Raw genomic sequence first — 20,029 nt, forward strand, 5'->3', positions numbered from 1 at the left:
AAATCATCCAGAGAAGTCACTGCTGAGTGATTGAAATGATATAAGGTATTCCCCTCCTCAGTGCTTGGGGATTGAAACTCATTGTCTTCAAAGCATCTCCCACATAGCTCACTCTAAAGGCAATACCATATGGTTGATTCTGATCTTACATTATATAGCTTCTTATTTATATCTACAGCATATTCTAAGAACAAAATCAGTTTTGGGACAGGAAATAGAAATCAAGTTTTCTAATCAGCAATGGAATTTTTACTGTAAGGAGTGGCTCAGTTTCAAAGGGGAAGGCAACTTTGGATGTAGGTTGCCTTTAAAACTTGGACGCTTTCCTTCTATAGTCTCCAGATCCTCACTTCCCTCATTAATTTCCTTCTATATTGTTCTCATTTGTCTTTTTTCCAAATAAACTGTGCAATAGCTGCAAATGGCTGTAAACAGCTCTTCAACTACTGCATCAGAAGAGATCAATCTCGTCCAGTGGAAGAGGCTGGACAAGATTAAATTCTCAAACTACCTGAAGCTTTGAGAACAAAATTATTTGCATCATTGATTGCTGTCATGTATAAGGAATGAAAAGCAGAAATATGAAAGAAATAAAAGAGGACTCTTTTTCATGTAACAAGTACTTTACTACATTTCCCCACCATTCAAACAGCAATTCCTCCATTCCTGCTGTTAATAATTGCATCTCCTATGTGATATGAGAGTACACATATCATAGGACTATATCATTTTTCAATGGAATTTACATCCAATTCTGACTGGCCCACACCAGAATTCCTAGTGCTCTCTCGGGTTACTAAGGCACTGACTTGAGTAAATCTCTGAAGAGAAAGCAAATTCTATAACTGAATGGTAGTTGGTAATGATAGTAATCAAGAATAACTTTCATTTTCTGAATAAGGTATTCTGATAGAAGTGTCCCATTTCTATGGTTTCAGGCGATTTCACGAGGTTATGATAAAATTTTCATTTGTTTAATTTGTATGCTGCTCAAATCCCAACATGTAGGGAGAGATATGTATTATGTCTATGGTGGCAAAGAATCAGAAGGAATCTGGAGACGTCTTTTCCAATTAACACATTTTATTAAAAGGCACCAACTTTTGTGAGAAGCAGTGCACTTCATCAGATATATAAGAAATCTCTAATCTGAGTTGTAGTATATTTTTGTATCAATTTCTTGACACTGTATTTTATTACTTCAGATTGGGCCTAATTAGAAGCACAGAAAAATAACATAGCTACTGTAGTGCTGCTTCTGCTCCTTTCCTCCCTGGTATATATGTATACATGAAACAGCTTTTGTAACTGCTCAGTGAAAGTAAATAGCAAGATGGTCTTTGAGCTGCATCATAGGCCATAGTGGTGACAATGTAGCCTTCCAAAAGCTGAACTCCATGACATCCTAAGAGTGCCATGCACAGGTGTAGGACACTTACGTGTGTAACCACAAAGAAGAACATTCTTGTTTTGCAGAATTGTGGTATTCTCTGGTTCACATTAACATGTCAGAAAAGATCTGTCCAATAAAATATTATACATTTCCTTTTCCCCTTTTCCTTTTCTTATTGGAAACACACAGTGAGCACGTACTTGAGAAAAATATATCTTTACTTTTTTCTAATAGTGTGAATATATGAAAAGCACAACTGAATTTACAATATCAAACACTGTTTCTGCTTAAATGAAAGCTTCATTTTCATACAGTCTACATACCTGGTACGGAATCCCTTTTCATCTCTATTACCAATAGGTACAGCTATGCTCTGCCTTGGGAATTCCTGTCTGATGACAGCTGGTAAACTCCAGCATGGAGTGTCAGGATCATTTGTGTTGTGTTTGAAGCTTAGCAACATGTACTTCTGAATGGGAAGCTCCTCAGAAACGAATTGGCTCATCTCAGTCATCAAGTCCCAGTAAAGCACAGAACAAGCTTTGGCAGCATCTGACTCTGTAGCAGAACCAACACTAAATATTCTGCTGTCTGGAGATGGTATAAACTAGGAAACAAAAGGTCAAGAAAAAATGAAATAAAAGGAGAAATGGCGTACATATTGGTAACTGTTATTTATTGGAATATTTGACAAATTGGTACTGCAAACTTCTGAAGAATTTGCTATTCTATGCATAATAAAGACTTTGTCCTGATCCTTCAATATTCAAATTTCATTATTCTAATGAATAGAGAACTTGAGAGGGAAAGCGGAGCAATCACAATTTTCAGCAGTGGTTTGAGGCTCACAGAATCATTTTATTGGAAAATATTATTTTGAATGAAATTGGGAGATGCTCACCTTTATTTTTTTAGTAAAAGAAAGAAATGATATGTTCAGCACAATGATACACTAGTGGGTGCTTCAACTTCAGTAAAAATCAAGACAAGTCATATAAAGTACACTGAGGACTGCCACATATTATTTGTTTGATTTCAAGGAAGGGATTGATGAAAGAGTGGCATTCTGCATCTTTAAGTGTATTTTATTCACATGTGTTGTATTTAGAGCTTGGGAAATGCTGATAAAGTGTGTGGAGGTGCTGCACACAGTTTCAAGCAGTCAGCAGATGTACCCATCTTATAATGAAAATGCAATGTAATATAATGAAATATAATGAAAATGTAATTCTGAGAACTGTTCAATGGTTTTTCCACACTCTGCTACTCCTGTTTCAGCATCTTAAAGTATCTAAATAGAACCAGGCAGAACTAATACTATGATCTGGCAAACAATCATTTTCCATTTCCATGACTGACTGTATTGTGGCATCTATCTTTTAACTGCAATAACTTAAAGTGGCTACTTTTTCTTATCCACTGATTTTTCTTCAGTTGAGAAAAAATATTACTTCAGACTCAGATTCATCCTGCTGTAAATTCCTCCTCTTTAGAGAAACAGCTTGAACTTATATTTTAAAAATATGCAATCAAAGTTGTACCTCTTCCCTGAGCTGGGAATTCATAGCAGAGAACAGCGGCCAGCAACTGATTTGGAATGGGGTGTTATTGACAATTATACTCTTGTCTTCAATCTGCAGGATTTGAATACCACGTCGAACAATGGAAGATATGCAGAATTGACACAACTGCAGAATAAAGTAATAGAAGGTTAAGCATATACAATGAATAATTTGTCTTCATGCTAGAAAGAAAGTAGAAAAACAGATTGTCTTGGAGAAAGATAGATAAAAATGCCCCTTTCTTCTAACACATAGATTTCTTCTGAAGTCTATTGAGCCCTCCTTTTTTAAGGCCTTCCCTTCATTAAGTTCAGAGAAACAGACATGGGAGGTTTCCCTGACAGGAAGCTCTCCATCTCTATAACAGATGACTTCACTGACAGTTCTCTATTTCTTCTTTACCTTCCACCACTTCATTTATTGTCCCTAAGCAGGAACATCTTTGCTTAGCCACAACAGGAGAAAAAAAAGTAGTAGTTCTCAAAACCATTCTTTGGGTCCGTTGCTCCCTATACAGAGAAGATAATGATAAAAGGTGGAGACATTGTCCTGTTTGCCAGATTAGTTATGTTATGTTATATTATGTTATGTTTATTAAACTTGTATGCCGCCCTATTCCCGAGGGACTCAGGGCGGCTAACAAACAAGTGGGGAAGGGGGAAATACAAAAAACGAACAAGACAAAAACAAGATACAAGAAACAGATTAAAAGCCACACAACAATCGCAACAATTCAAGTGGGGCTGGGAACTCATCAGCCCCAGGCCTGCCAGAACAGCCAGGTCTTGACGGCTTTGTGGAAAGCCTGAAGGGTGGTGAGGGTCCAGGGGGAGATCGTTCCAGAGGGCCAGAGCAGCCACAGAGAAGGCCCTCCCCCGGGGGTCAACAGTCGACATTGGCTAGTTGAGAAATGGGATCCAATCTGCAGACAGAATTAAGTTCTCCATTTCCTGGCTGTACTAAATGGCAAAACTGAAATTCAAATTGTTTTCTTCTAAGTAATAGGCACAGGAGCAACAGTAATGGCTTCCAATTCAAGTGTAAAACCAGCTATTGCTTAATTACATAATATTTGGAATACATTTAATTAGCTATTTTTGAATGAGGGTATTTTAAAAAAAACGTAATGGTAGATATGTTTTTTCTGTTTATTGCTTTTAAAGATTAGGATATAATTCTAATAGAACTAACCTTTTGATGACCTGGAAAAGCTCCAAGTCTGATCTCTGCTTCCACAAACCCTTCTTCATCCAAAGTTACCACCTCCTCATTGTCACCATCCTTCCATTTTGGAGATGTCATGTTGTGAACTAGCTTAATAGCGACTGACTTGTGCACAGTATTACTGTTTGCCCAATATATTCCAATTTGAAAAGCTTCCTGAAATAAAAATATTTGATTATCCTCAACACTTCCATTTCTCAATACTTCCACTTGATATATAGGCAGAGGAAGTTTCCAGACTTATATAATCCCAAATAAACTTTGGAACCTTTTTTTACAGGGCAGTATGTGAAGTTAAATTTCTCCAGTCTTGCCTTTACTAGGCTAAGCATACCCAACTCCTCTAACCATTCCTCATTAAGTTTTTATTTTAGACCACTTAATTTGACCTTCTTTGGATATGATCTGATTTACTTTCCTAAATGCAATTGCAAAATGAAAGCAGTATTTTAGATATGTTCTAACCAACGCAGAATAGAAAGGAATGAAGATTCTGACACTTAACACTTTGTTCATGCAGTTTATTTTGCTGCTTCCTTGTTGCCTCTTGTTCAGCTTCTGATCTACTAAGGGGCCCAGATCCCTTTCATGTTTACCACTGTCCACTATTTCCCTCCAATACTATATACAGGGCTTTGATTTTCTTTCAGTCTTGATGGACTTTGTGAATTCCTATCAACATTTATACTTCTGGTTTTGAAACCCAGAATGATATTGCTTTCAGAGCTTCATTTTTTTTACCACACTATACAAAACTTTGTACAATGATACCTTAGTATGATAAACACACCAATCTGTTTATATGTTGTAGGAGAGACATTCAACTAACTTCTACATCTCCTATTTAGCTAACTGTATGATTCCAAAACTAATTCTGTACATCCAAATTTATGGTTTAAAATTCTAAATAGAGAAAGCATCAGAGAGCCATGCATTGAAAGTTACATGGAAGTATTTAAGATCAACAAATCAATCTGGCCTACACACATAGTTAGAGATAGTTAAGTTATATTAAAGGGTTTTAACCCCGTTTATTTAACAACTATAAAGGAATAAATATAAAAATTTTGCACATTTCAGAAATGATTCTTCAGAAAGACTTTGGAATTTGCCCAAATGCAGCACTTTTCTGATACTAAAAAGTGTGGGGAAAAGATTTTCTGTGAAAAACAGGAAAAAAAGGGGGGGCATTATAACTCCTAATACTTTAAAAGTTACATTAACATTTATGAGGGAATTTATTGAACACAACAACACCTGGAAAAACTGGGCTACTCTGATAAAAACAGGAATGTGCCATGCTTATGTGAAGTTTGAAACAATTCTGAAAGACATTCAAAGCATTTACCAGCCAACGTAGTAGCCATGTTGCTCAACTTCAAAACTCCCATAAATACCTCTCACCTACACCTCAAATAATGGAAGCTCTCGTTGATCTTAAGAAGAGACTTCTCACTGCTTGTCCCACATTATGAACAGAATTAACTGGATAGGTAGGCCAATTTTCAGCTGGAGAGTGGGCAGCCAAATGTCTCCCACTTGTTACGTGATTCTCTAATTGTGCATCTAGTGACAAAAACAAGATGCATTGTGCCCTATGTCATGGCTCAGCAAAACCTTTTGACTCCAGAGTTGTCTCATTTACATAAAATGAAAAGGAAGCTTTTTCAAGAAAATAACACATATGTATTTCAATGGAAAGCCTGCCTGGAAGTTTGGTGGTATCATTGTTTTCCCAGTGGGGATCTGCAGAATAATCCTTTCTCCTTCAAATAGCCAAAGGTCCCACTTGGACTGATTGATCAGCAGAGCCCATGGCATGAGTTCTATCAGCAACGTTTTCACACATGGCTTCCACACCGACAGCTTCACGCGCATTGGGCTATCCCACTGAGTGAGCTGTTCACTGCTGTTCCAGGGAACATATCAAAGGAGAGATAAAAGAAAATGGTTAATTCATTAGTAAGATTTGCAGTTTATCATCCTAGCCATTCATAAAGCTTTGGTTACACTGTGGCACTTCTGACAACAGGTATGATTCTGAAAGACAATCAAGGCAAATCTGTCCCTGATTTAGCTTCTCTGCTTTGATTGAAATAGACCTTTATTCAAGGATCAAAAAGCAACTGAGATTTGTAAGTAAATGAATTAAAGTTTTTCCTGGGCAACACCTGGCAATGAGACTCTTGGCCAGTTTCTTATTCTTGAAATGGCGGTACATATGCTTTCTGCATATATGAAAAATTTATGAAAAAACATAAATTTTAACCCTCATCCATCTCCTGCTCCTATGTTGCCATGAGAAAAAATTACCCTCTGTCCTGGAATGCAGTTTAGGTGGGAAGTTACAAAAGGAAAAGATTAGGGTTTCCTAGGGAAATAATATGCATGGGTTCAAGTAAGTCTTCTTGATATTCCAGCTATTTATTTGTATGATTAATACAGAGCTGAGTACATTTACATAGAGCCTAATGGCAAATCTCTCTATCCTTATTTACTTATTTTTTTAAAGAAAGACCTGGCTACAGTTATGCAACTCTCCTAATCATCTCTGAAAACTGTAGGTTTTAAAGAAGTATGCAGATAGGGCATGTGTGTGTCATAAGGTGTGCTATAAAGGGGTTGGGGCATCGGCATTCTCCCTTTGTAGCTCTTAATTATATTGCAACACTGACAAAAGGGAAGGAATTTGACTGATGGCACAACTGACATCTTGCCTTTTTTGGCTTCCCTCAGGCTGTCAGGCTTGGAAGCCATCGTTGTATAGGGCCTTAAGCCTGCCACGTATTCAAACATATTCTACTGTGGGAAACTGGGAGGGGGACTGTATGGAGCATGGGAGATATGTAGCCACAATAACATTCCTTCTTGGAAAGTCAAGGTCACCTTGTCCCTGCACCTGGATGGATGTGGATGGGAGGAAGCTTCCTTCATTGCAATGGCTGATTGGGACATGTGATGGACTTGTGGGTGTTAGGACAGAGACTTGAACTTTCAACTGGGTGGGAAAACCTGGAAGCTTTCAGATTCGGGTTTTCCCAGATGTGCCAACATTGCTCTTTTAATAAATTGGAACTTTGAGGAATTTCTAGCCTCGGAGTGTTATTTATTTGAGGATGCTATTTGGAACCCTGACACAGGCACTGCTGATATAGACTGTGTTGAACATTTTTTTAAAAAATAAACAAACACAAACAACTTAAACTAAACCAAATGCCCATTTAGGAAAATATTAAGTTTACAAGCACCTTTTATCTGACTTAACTTTATTTTTGATTTCTCTTGATGTGTAGAGGTTTTTATATATTCATTCATGATTTCTGGTTATTATTACTACATTCGTACAATGATAATTGATGAATTGGTACCCACTCACTATTATTTGCTGAATTAGGACTCTGAAGCAAATCTGCTAGTAAAAATACTGCATTCCGTTTCTGGTCTGGTCTACACTTAGGCCTTAAGGCTATCTTTCTTATCTTAGAATTAAATTATATATTCATATAATATATGCCTTTTTGGAACTTTAGCAGTTACTTTGATGAAGGGGGAGAGAATAGTATGGATTGTAGAAGAGAAATTCTAGTATTTTGGAAAGAGAGCTTTCAAAACGACACTATAGGGCACTGCACAACAGAACAACTAGACACAAGGACAGTTTCCCCCCGAATGCAATCACTTTGCTAAACAACAAATTCCCACAACACTGTCAATTCCTTCCTAGTATCTATGTCTCCCCACTTATGACTATAACCATGGTGCTTGTATCTTTCAATTAAATTGTTTCTGTTTCCTAGTATGATTTGATAGCTTATTAGTAACCTTGACTATCACTAAATGTTGTATCCTATTATTCTTGATGAATGTATTTTATTCTCCTTATGTACACTGAGAACATATGCACCAAAGACAAATTCCTTGTGTGTCCAATCACATTTGTCCAATAAAGAATTCTATTCTCAACTCTGTCCTGGATATGCTAGTGAGAGAGAATGGGACATTTGACATCCAAGGCACATTTGTCCCCTTCTCTTATTTAGGAAGAAAGCTAACCTGAAATATATAAAGTAGAATAACCCCAAAGAGAAATAATGAAAAGGAATAATACCTGGCAAAATCCTTCTTTATGTAAGGCCACACAGATTGAGGCAAATTGCTGCACCCATAAAAATCATCAAGTATTTCATGTATGGTGCCATTTGTATTCGATTTGGTGGCTATCTGTTTAATAAGTGCTGTTGAGATAGGCACTGCACATTCTGAGGGATTATCTTCTTCCCTGCCATATGGATAAAAAATACAAAAGGTGTGGCATTCATTGATCTCCGGGTGCGCTTCAAGGTGCTACTTACCACCCATAAAGCCCTTCATGGTAGTGGATCTGGGTACTTGAGAGACCGCCTCCTGCCAATTACCTCCCTGCGACCTATTAGATCGCATAGATTAGGCCTCCTCCGAGTTCCATCTGCCAGTCAGTGTCGACTGGCAACCACACGGAGGAGAGCCTTTTCAGTAGTAGCTCCGACCCTTTGGAACGATCTCCCCGTGGAGATTCGTACCCTCACCACCGTCCAGACCTTCCGCACAGCCCTCAAGTCCTGGCTATCCCGTCAGGCCTGGGGATAAAGATCGTAATCTGTCCCCACCCGAATGATGAATGAATGTTGTGTACTATTTTTACTCATGTATTGTTTCATGTTTACTGTTTTGTACCCCCTTCCCTATATTTTGTAAGCCGCCCTGAGTCCCCTCAGGGAAAAGGGCGGCCTATAAATAATAATAAAACTATAAAAACTATAAAACTAAACTATTGCATGAATTTATTAAGAAAGCAACTGTCAAACCTTTGGCAGTTACCTGAGTTCAAAACGATTTTTCCAAGCATGAAAATGCCAAGGGTGCTCCTTAACAAATTTACTAAGATAAACATAGTGGTGTCTTTATTATAATTACTTATCTAGCACTTTATTCAATGTCTGCAAAAAAAATTACAGGACTTTGGTGAGCACACTGATATTTGATTAGATTTGGTGATCTGTGTAAAATTCTGGGCATTACATCCTTCTATATTAATTATTTTTATTTAATTTTAGAGTCCTGTGGGTGCTAGTTGGCAGGTATGATACTATCAACTTTTAATTTATGCTAGGGTCTGAAAAGTTTCCAATAACAATTTGGTGTTCCTTATAAAGCGAGCGTTTGGTAATTATTGATCTAAATTTCCATTTTTTATATGAAATTGGGAGAATGCTGATGAAATTTTGTATGGACACAAAAGCAACCTTTAAATCTAACATATTTAGGAAAATATTTTTTACCTGGCTTGGAAAGTTAAGTGATGGATTAGATCTGGTTCTATATTTTGCAGTGTTTTTTCTTGTCCTTTTCCAGGAATTATCTGCATTTCACTCAGACCCAGGTTTCTTTTCTCTAAATGTATGATAATGGGATCTGGAAGATGGCTCCTTATGATAAAAAGAGGGCTGAAAACAATCTACAAAAGTAAAAGAGCAGAGCAATGTTGGATGGAGTGTTCCAGCTCAGCCTTCCAATTATAACAAACTGTCAATAAATCTCTGTTTTAGGGTCAAACTGACCGTATTCAGGAAGAGTAAGATCAATTTGCACAAGGGGGAAAGTACTTACAATTCGTTGCTGGACTTGTGACTGCGCCTCCAATGTCAAAACCATGCACCAGACATAAATAATAGAACTATTTGATGATGGCACCTGCAGTGAAGAAAAATATACAGTATTTATAGAGGTTAATATAGCCTCATGGAAGTAAGTAACCACAATCAAACAGACTGCAGAGCAGAAAGATCATTTTCAGCAGAGATACAAATTGTTATTTGCAAAGAATGCCTGTTTAGAGTCCAACTAACATTACGAGAAATGGAAGAGGCCATTTAGGCCTTCAACTGCAAACCTTTGCTGAGTTCAGGAATCTAGACTAAAACATCTATTGCTGATATCTCTTGAGCTTTGCCTCCAACACATCTGATAGAGGGGGACCTTTCTTTCTTTCTTTTTCCAGTTGCAATGCATTGACAACTCATATTTAATTTATACAATAGCAGAATTGGAAGGGACCTTGGAGGTCTTCTAGTCCAACCCCCTGCCTAGGCAGGAAACCCTATACTGTTTCAGACAAATGGCTATCCAACATCTTCCTAAAGACTTCCAGTGTTGGGGCAGTGTTGGGACATTATAAACAATTATTATTTATAATCAATTATTGCTTTTTTTCTGTTACCAAGCCAAATATTTCCCATTCTATACCCATATATTTAATTTCTGTTAACCCTAACCCTAAACGAATAAATTTATATTGGTTTCTGTTACAATTGTTCATTTTTGTCAGGTCATTTGACTACTGTATTTTTCAGAGTATAAGACGCACCCGCTTTTTTCAGCCTCAAAAAAGAGGCTGAAAATCTGGGTGCGTCTTATACACTGAATACAGCATTTTTTTGCCTCCTGAAACCCCTTCACCAAAATGGCTGTGCATATCCTTTAGGAGGTTTTCAGAGTGCTCCTGGGGGCTGGGGAGGGCAGAAATGAGAGAAAAATGGGCCGTTTTTTGCTCAATTTTGCTCCCCCAGCAGCACTCTATAAGCCTCCTAAATGCTCGTCTTGCCTTTTTAAAAAAACAAAAAAAAACGAACCTGTTTTCGTGAAAAACAGGCTGTTTTGGGGAGGTCTGCAGAGTGCAAAAACTTTTTTTCTTAATTTGTCTCTTCAAAATCTTGGTGAATCTTATATTCTGAAAAATACGGTAGTTAAAAATTGTTTAAACCTTTTGTCTGTCTTTTAAAATATATCCCACCCAATTTTTTGTCTTTGAAAATTTGACAAATTTCTTCATCCCTTTATCCAAGTCAGTAATAAAATGTTGAATTGGATTTGAATCTTGTGCTGTATCATGCTCTACCTCATTCCCACTGGATAATGAATTGCTGATTATGTTTCTGGAGCAAAATATTTAAGCTGTTTATGTAACACATAATTGTCCTGCCATTCAGTGCACATCTTGCTAATAAAAATGTGCAGTACTTTTCCAAATATGTAATCATAGTATATGATGTTTATATATTGCCACAATATACTAAGACATTATCCTAGCAATAAAGAGATGTTAGTCTTTTGAAGATTTGTTCTTGATAGGCCACATGCCACATTTTTACAAATTCCTTTTCTGTTGTATAATCTTTCCAGGTATAAACATTACCAATGGATTAGTTTGTAATTCTTTGGATCTTTTCCCACTTTTTGATAATAGGGTTAGGATACTTGATCATTTTTAATGCAAGAATAACAATTCTTCCAATTATGTGGCGCTTCAATGGTTCTTCAGGATTTCTCAAAGACAATACATTAAAAAGTTGCCAAATATCATCCTTTCAATTCAGGGTGGAATTCATCTGGTTCTGAAAATTTAAATTAACTGAAAGTAGGATTTTCCTTGACAAAATTTCTGTTAATCTCAAATTTCAGTCTAGTGCCTTTAATTCACAATTGTCTGAGGTAAAACAACCACTAGTTGGAAAAGACTAATCAACAAGACGAGTTAATTTTCTCTAACTTTCCTCTGTTGCCTATTAGCATTTTATTTTCTTCACTGAGAAAAATAATTATTTTGTCTTTACTTTCAACGTAATAAAGGTTTCAATTGGCTTTCTTGAGGCAATCTCTACTTTTGTTCAGATTGAAAATGGCACCATGTACACTATTAGCAAGTGAATAAGATTAAAAAATACATATATAGGAATTAACTCATTTGGACTAGGATATTTATAGGTTTATATTTATAAGAGAGAAAGAAGGAAACATTAAGCAATTTGATTCCCAATTTGACTCTTTCAACCAACTCCTCCCCCCATTTGTTTCCATACCTGGATGACTGTGCTATAATCTGTCAGCTTTGACTCAAGTGATACATCTCTTGACCAATCTTCATCCCCTTTAGCTTTTACACTCAATTCTGTCAACTCATTATTTTCTAGAACATATGATGGTAGTTTCTGCTTGGGTTCAAGGCAACCGAAGTGTTCTTTCACAACAGCCTGTCCATCATGCCCAATATAATGTTGAACAACTTTCAATTCAATGCTTTCAGATAGGTAACTACATACAATTTGTCTTCCACAAATAATTATCTAGATTAAAAACATAGAACAGTATTACATATGAATCAGTTACAGACTGAAAGTTAAAATGCACCTTGCACAGACATTTACATTACAGCAGAATTCCCCAACTTTCCAGCTTTGCAGACTGATGGAGGAAGGGAGGGAATGATTCCTTGCGAGCAAAGGGCAAATGTGTGCAGCTCCATTTGTGCAAGAGGCAAGCATGGAGTCACAGCTTGGAGGTTGGGGACCCATGCATTATAGAAAGATATTTGTAGAAAGACAAGAATGCTCAGATGTGACTATCTTGGCCAGTAAACCAATGTTGATTACCCTGTACTGAAATCAGGCCTTTTATCCACTTCTTCTAATTGCATTTGAATTTTTCTTTTCCATGTTGAGCTTTGAGAAATACATAACATTTTCTTAAATACGTTTCCTGTGTTATCCGCATTGGGATACTCTGTTTTAAGTATTGACTTTAAAATCAGGGTACGTGAATACAGTTATCAGTGTAAAATAAAAAAAAAGTACAGACTTGTTTTTAACAGTTCAAAACTGAAAAGAAAAGTCATGTAAAACTAAACCAGCTTCTCTCCAGGCTGGCAATGGTTACTCATGTCTTGATTTCATCTTGTCTCAAATACTGCAATGTGCTCAGAAATGTGCTGCCCATAAAGGCTACCAATAGGTTTTAATCAATGCAAGTTGTTACCTGTGATCATATCATACAATGAAATTCCTACACTGGTTGGTCTGAATAGAAGCTGTTAGCCTTAATCTTCCAAACCATATATTGCCTAGGCTATTACTATCAGAGAGGCTACTTACCATGTTATGAATTATCATTTGTTTTTTATGCTCAGCAGGCACACAGTATGCAGACACTCATGCACTGTTGCTGTGTTTTACTCAAAAGGAGGCTGATTGTTTCCCTTCACCACATAATTTTAGTAATGACTGTATTATATTTTAAACTGGCTGATATCCCGGTGCTGCCCGGGTATTCATTTTATCCCAACCCTCCTTCCATGAACATAGCCGCAATTTCTAATGTTGGATTTTCCCTCTTACCAGAGGGAGTTCCCTTGTGGAGTACTGTGAAGTTGTTACCATGGCAACTCCACAGCACTGTACAATAGAAGCCATTTTAAGGTATAACTGTCTGTATCTTAACAGAACACACACACCGAGGGGTGTTAAGGGTGACTTACCCCCATAGTATTTGTTTCCAGAGAGTAAGTAATCTGTGTACCAAGTTTGGTTGAAATTGCTCAAGGCATTCCAGAGTTATGCTGGAACACACACACACATACATACATCTATATATGGATATGAATTGAAATTCAGATGCTTGGCAACTAATTTATATTTATGACGGTTGCATTATCTTTTGCAACCTTCTGACAAGCGAAGTCAATAGGGAATCCAGATTTACTTCGCAACTATGTTACTAACTTAACTGCAATAATTCACTTAACAAATGTCTCATTTAACACAGAAATTTGGGGTTCAATTATGGTTGTAAGTCAAGAACTACCAGTAGTCCTAATGTATAAAACTGAACTTGCCACAACTGATAGGTTTCCTATTGTTTAACAATGATTCATGTTTTCACAATTAATGCCTCTATTAGACCATCTACAGAAAGAGGAAAAGGCGTGGCAAGGGAGAAAGATGCTTTATGATTACGTCATACGCATCAAAGCATCTGCTGCTATTGTGCTACTACTAAGCATAATTATGGCTAACAGCATCCCTAGATGAAATGATGGGGGGAAAAAATCCTATCTAGAAATGCTCACATATGCAAACCTTCTATTTTTTTACTTACTTGTTTTTGTATTCCATTGAGCTGTTGAATCTTGATAATAAGCGAGGCTGTCCTTCCCTTATACTGAATAGTTCTGATAAATGTTCCTGCATTATCTACACTAAATGGCTCAGACCACCGCCAGTTTCCCCAACCTTCAATACAAATATGTAGCAGCTGAAAAGAATAAAAAACAAACAAAGCAGAAATAAACAATAAACATGTTAACTGATGACCCATAATAACCAGTTAACTTTATGGCAAGAAACAAGTTTTATTGCTGAAAAGGTTCTCATTAAGAGAACTGAAAATGTCTATTACCTTTCATTGGAAAAATAAACAAGCCGCATGACCCATGTAATCTAGCATCCGAGGACATCATAAGTCTTGATAATCATGTGTTTTATATTCCAGAAAGTAAATAAACTTCCAGTTTTGAAAAGAGAATTTCTAAGCATGTTAGCCTATTTTATCAGAGGCTAACTTTTACATGAGGGAAACAGTCTGCCATATGGTTATTTATGATGATACCCCTTTCTCTAGCCCAAAGAAGGTTACCAAGTTGATGTGTTGTGAATACCAAAAACACAAATAAAACCAAGGCCCCAGAAGGAGATAACAACCCCTCTACTTACAGACTGAGGGCAATGAATCAAGGCTAATGGAGTGAACATTTTGAAATTATGCTTTCCATCCAGTGAAGGATGACACTGACCTTTAAAAAGGAGGCACAATAGAAAATGTCTAAACGTTGCAACCCAGAGATTTGCTGGCAAATTTTGATCCTTTCAGCACAAAACTGAATATAAAATAAACACGTCCAGTACAGTGGGTGGCTTTTGAATGACAAACGCTAGACCTTGATTACTAACAAAAATATACAAGATAATAAGTACCCTGAAGGTAAAAAAAACATTCTCTGAAACAACTTTGATATTTAAATCTTAGAACCAAATAGAGAAATACAATTGCTGTGGCCAAAACCAAAATAACATGTAAATAAAGTACAAGGAATAAGAGTTTGGAGAGAGAAAGGTAGCTAGAAAAACAAAACAAAGTATGATATATAAAAATTAATCTCAGTTATTGTGCAAAATAAAAAATAAAATGTTCTGAACTAAAATATATTATCACAGGCATTGAGCTAAAATAATTGGAGCCCCTTAAGTGTAGGGTATGTATAACACATTGACCAGTTTCTGCCATCTTGTTACTCTCACTGTTGTATGCTATATGTAGTTTTGTGTTTTATTTTTGTGCTGAGAACTTCCCAGAGTGCATTGCAATTGGATGGTGTCTAATGCAATGCAATATAGTGCAGAATATATCTAGCTTGAATGTAGACTATTTGTGTCAGAGAATCCTTTCCGCCTTGTATAAACAACTTTATATTTTTCAATTTTCATCAAAACGTTGCTATCTTTTCTAACTTTATGTCACAAAAATTATTTGCATCTGGCTTTCCATGAAAGTTGCAGTTGGCTGCCACTCTGGCTCTGCAATGGAAAGAGTATTCAAATGAAGTGACACAGTCCTTTACAATGCTGAAATCTATGACAGATTAAGATGAAACTAATGGGGTTTGCTAAGACGTCTTCCATTAATTGTAAAAGTTAAAAGAAGCCCAGATGTTAGTGAAAAAGTAGGAAATTAGGAAAGTTCAAGAAATTCATGAAAAAGGAATTTACTTTGAAAATGAATGTATCAGTGGACAATGGAAAAAATAACTTGATTAAAAAAGAAGGCAGACGGGCAGCTCTAGATACACCAAGCAGAATGATAGAAGTCACAGACAAAGAATAAGAAATTCATATTAGTGCATCATTACAAATACTCTGCTCAATATTGTTGTGACTCTCAATTTCAACAGTCATGAAATTCTTCCTTGCATTAATTCTTTAACCTAAACTGGAAGAGGCAATCCAATTACATCACATTTCAATAATCAGTAAAAACTTTATAATTCATGTATTTTCTCTTTAAAAGAGGATTGCTGTTTAGCTGCAAAGTCTCAGATAAGTAGCCCAAATCGCCAAACATTTGGATTCCATAGTACCATTTTCTTTAGTCCTTTGTAACTTTAGCAAAGAAGAGTGGGATACTTAATGTAGATAATTCCCAGAACAGCTTAAATGGTTGTCAGACTGCCATCCACTACACGAAAAAACAACCTTTTTAGATTGGATCACTAACTATTATGTTCATGCAATGTCAAGGAGTCCTTATTTTTGCTGTGCAGGTAAAAAAAAAAAATCCGGTGGAAATATTTACGATAAACTTGCCAAATTGGGAGACATGTCACAAACAAATTCTACTTGTACTTTATTTTTGGCCTCTGTTATATAACGAACTACAGTTTACCCCTATTAATTTAACTTGAATGATCTTTGAGGTTTCTATTCTAAACTACAAAATTGTTTATGGACTATTAGGAATCAAGTATACCATTAACAAAAGCTAATTTTTCAATACAGAAAGCATGTAACTAAGGAACAGGGAGCAATTTGAAATGTTTCAAAAAAGGAGGCAAACTAATAGCACCAAATTAGGAATCCAGGGCATATATTGCTGTTAGATTAAAAATTATGTTAGGGTTGGGGTAAAATAAAGCATGAGAATAAAAAGACATTCAGGATTCCATAGAATAGAAAAAATGAATAGGAAATAAATAAAGCTAATAGTAATTTAATCAATACTGTGTTTTAAAAAAAGAGAACCTTAATAAAAGCAACCAATTTAGTATTGCTTAAACGTTTATGAATCCATTTAAATTTGTATTGTTTCCAACCACCTCCCCCAAAACAATGAACAAGTATAATGTTTTGAATTCATTTATTTAATCGGATTCCATTTATCTAGTTTTAAGACGTGTGGGGAACACATCATATTTTAGGTCATATTTATGCAGAAATATTGAAAATTCAAAAATGTTCACAAACTTTAAAGAACTGTATTTTTCGCACTATAAGACCCTCCAGACTATAAGATGCACCTAGCTTTTGGGGAGGGAAAAAAAATCTGCCTCTGCCTCCCAGCTATTGCCTCCTTGCAACAAACAACAAACAGCCTGGTTAGCTTCAGTACAGCCTGATTTAGCATGAGCAGCTGATTGGTGGTTGGATTGGCCTTCTGGAATACTGCCTATCAGCTGTTCTAGGTTGCAGGGATTGTCACCGCCTATCGCCGCCTCTGCCCGCCCCATTTTGGGCCTCCACGCGCTCCATTTTGGGCCTCCATTTGGCAGCGATGGGTGGCGGCAACAATCCGATGCCTGGAACAGGCCAAAAATGGATGTGTGTAGGCTGAAAATGGGGTGCGCGGAGGCAGCTATGATCCCCACAGCCTGGAACAGCTGATTGGTGGTATTCTGGAAGGCCGATCAAACTGCCAATCAGCTGCTCATGCTAAATCAGACTGTGTTGAAGCTGACCAGACTGTTTGCTGTTTACAGCAAGGAGGCAAATTGCTGGGAGGCAGAGGTTGAAGGGTGGGGTGGGCGGGACTTCAGCAACATTAGCTCTATAAGATGCAAAGACATTTCCACCCACTTTTTTGGGGGGGAAGTGCATCTTATAGACCAAAAAATATGGTAATATTAATTGCTATAAGACTAGGAGGAAAAAGGATTTAGGATAGTACCTGTTTCAATAAAACAGAGGCTTACCTAAGAGAATTTCTGCAGAGGTCCATACCCCAAAGTTACTGACTATATCAAATAATTCAAAGTCTGCTTACTGAAACCTCCAGATGTGTAGGATTTCAAACTCAGAATTTCCAGCAATATGAGTAATGGGCCTAATGATGTAGAATTTTGTGTGAGTGTAGTTGGAGTATAATGTTTTGGAGGCTATTAGGATAGAAAACTTGGTGGCATGCTTACATGCTCTCCAAGAGCCATAGTGGCACAGTAATTACAATATAGTATTGCTGGCTAACTCTGCCAACAGCTAAGAGTTTGATTCTGACCAGCTCAAGGTTGACTCAGACTTCCATCCTTCCGAGATCAATAAAATGGGACCCAAATTGTTGGGGCAACATGATGACATTTGTAAACTGCTGAGAGAGTGCTGGTATATAAGTCTAAGTACTGTTGTTATTGCTCTTAACAGAATTACAATTTCCAGAGGCAAGAAGGCAGTATACGTTATAGTTTTATGCACCAGTTCCTAAGTATGAAGGTGAATAGAATCGTGTACAGGTAATCCTCAACTTACAACTGTAATGGAGTCTAACCATTATAGTTATAAGTTGCGATAATAGTAAAACAGATAATCACACACCCTGCCCAGTTTTATGACCTTTTGTTTGCAGTGGCTGTTAACTGAGGTCATTGTTCACTTAACAGTGCAAGAAGTCAGGAACCAGAGTTATTCAAGAAGTACAAGTTTTTTCCATGATACCTCTAAACAAGAATCTGAACTACTAATAGCTAAGGCAAACTGGTGGTAGATAAGAGTAAATGGAATTCAAGATGGTCTGATCTTAGATCTCTTGTGGGCATGAAAAGACTCCAAACTGATGATTTGCTTGGCCCCTTCCTTCGGCTCAGCCTGGTGATCTCCTACAGTGCTTTTGCCAAACACCAGAAGTATACTTTTTCCAGGAAAATTTTTCTAAATCAAGGTCATACGTCCATGGAGCACTATAGACATTTATAATTGTGGGCTGGTTGCTGAGTTCCCAAAATGTGGTGATGTGACCATGGGGGGTGGATGGGGCCATTGGAACTGGGATGAAGGGGTCTGTCATAACTTTAAATGGTTACTAAGCAACTAGTCATAAGTCGAGGACTACCTGGACTCAAGCAACATCTTGAATATCAAGGACATCAGAACACACGAGATGTCCACATGAACATGTCCACATGAACACATGAAAGAAGTGTGGTAGATATATTATCTGCTAGAGAAGTACAGTTTGAACAAAAAGCAGTGAGATGTTTATAAGATAGGCATAAAAAGAATAAAGAATAAAGGCAAAACAATAAGTCTAAGAATTATCTTTTTAACCATATGTACTCAATAAGATGTGCAGCTGTTTTCCAAAATATGGGAATGTAAAATTCTATCTTCTATTTATTGCTGTTTTTAAGTAGCTATTAAATAAAGGGTTTACTTCCAAATCCCATAATTTGATTCTTTTACCAAATTTACATCTGAAACAAATATGTCTTGAGGTTTTAGCTGTATACCACTGAGGCAAAACCAAAGGAATTTTAAGCCTCTTTTTATTTATTTTTATTATGTACTTTAAATGGGCAATTACAATATTTCTTCTCAACTATAATCAGCAAAATAACAATTAAGTCTCTAAATGATGCAAATGTTAATGAAATCCAACTCTTTGAAAACTATTCATTTTCATTAAAAGAACTGCTTCGCCATACTTTAAAAAAACATTTTTGCAAGGTTAAATAAAATATTTTATGGCAATCGCTGCTGCTTAGTGCCTCTGTAACAAGAAACATGAGACACAGGTTTTCCTTCCCAATAAGGGAGTGTGGTATTTGAGACCTGATCCTAACTCATTTTATTCCCAAGTGTGAGTTGAACAAGTCAAATATGAACTAATGCCTAGAGGAACTTTTCTGACTCCGAAATATGGATTATTTCATATTTCACATTTATCTTAAAATCTGCTCCCAGAGTTCTTAAAATTCAGTAACTTGGCAAGATGAGAATTATCATGAGGAATGAAAAAGCTTCAGAATGATGAAGTCATCTCACATTCCATTAAACTGACACTTGCATGGTTTGTCCACAGTTGGGCACTATTCTGACCTCCAGAGAATACCATATTTTTCAGAGTATAAGACACACTTTTTTCCCTCAAAAAAGAGGGTGAAAATCTGGGTGCATCTTATACACTAAATATAGCATTTTTGGTCTCCCAAAACCCCGCCCCT

The 20,029-nt window shown here is 36.7% G+C and overlaps 2 protein-coding genes across 3 annotated transcripts in view; one reads left to right on the forward strand and one right to left on the reverse strand.

Annotated features, from left to right (window-relative positions):
* COX6C (cytochrome c oxidase subunit 6C) overlaps window positions 1-20,029 on the forward strand; it is a 121,029-nt gene that overhangs the window by 40,006 nt on the left and 60,994 nt on the right. The gene's annotated exons all lie outside the window — the stretch shown is intronic.
* Window positions 1-20,029, reverse strand: part of VPS13B (vacuolar protein sorting 13 homolog B) — a 312,128-nt gene that overhangs the window by 33,670 nt on the left and 258,429 nt on the right. For both annotated transcript variants that reach the window (XM_087706818.1, XM_087706819.1), the window contains exons 44-52: window positions 14,146-14,301; window positions 12,075-12,338; window positions 9,826-9,909; window positions 9,498-9,673; window positions 8,288-8,458; window positions 5,887-6,088; window positions 4,147-4,335; window positions 2,935-3,081; window positions 1,717-2,000 (exon numbers count right to left, since the gene is read on the reverse strand). In XM_087706818.1, the coding sequence (XP_087562944.1) occupies window positions 1,717-2,000; window positions 2,935-3,081; window positions 4,147-4,335; window positions 5,887-6,088; window positions 8,288-8,458; window positions 9,498-9,673; window positions 9,826-9,909; window positions 12,075-12,338; window positions 14,146-14,301 (1,673 nt within the window). The remainder of the gene's footprint in view (window positions 1-1,716; window positions 2,001-2,934; window positions 3,082-4,146; window positions 4,336-5,886; window positions 6,089-8,287; window positions 8,459-9,497; window positions 9,674-9,825; window positions 9,910-12,074; window positions 12,339-14,145; window positions 14,302-20,029) is intronic.

The sequence above is a fragment of the Thamnophis sirtalis genome, unplaced genomic scaffold (assembly GCF_051295495.1).
Source record: "Thamnophis sirtalis isolate CommonGarterSnake01/CBP01778 unplaced genomic scaffold, rThaSir2_p1.2 scaffold_2, whole genome shotgun sequence".
Classification (NCBI taxonomy): Eukaryota; Metazoa; Chordata; class Lepidosauria; order Squamata; family Natricidae; genus Thamnophis; species Thamnophis sirtalis.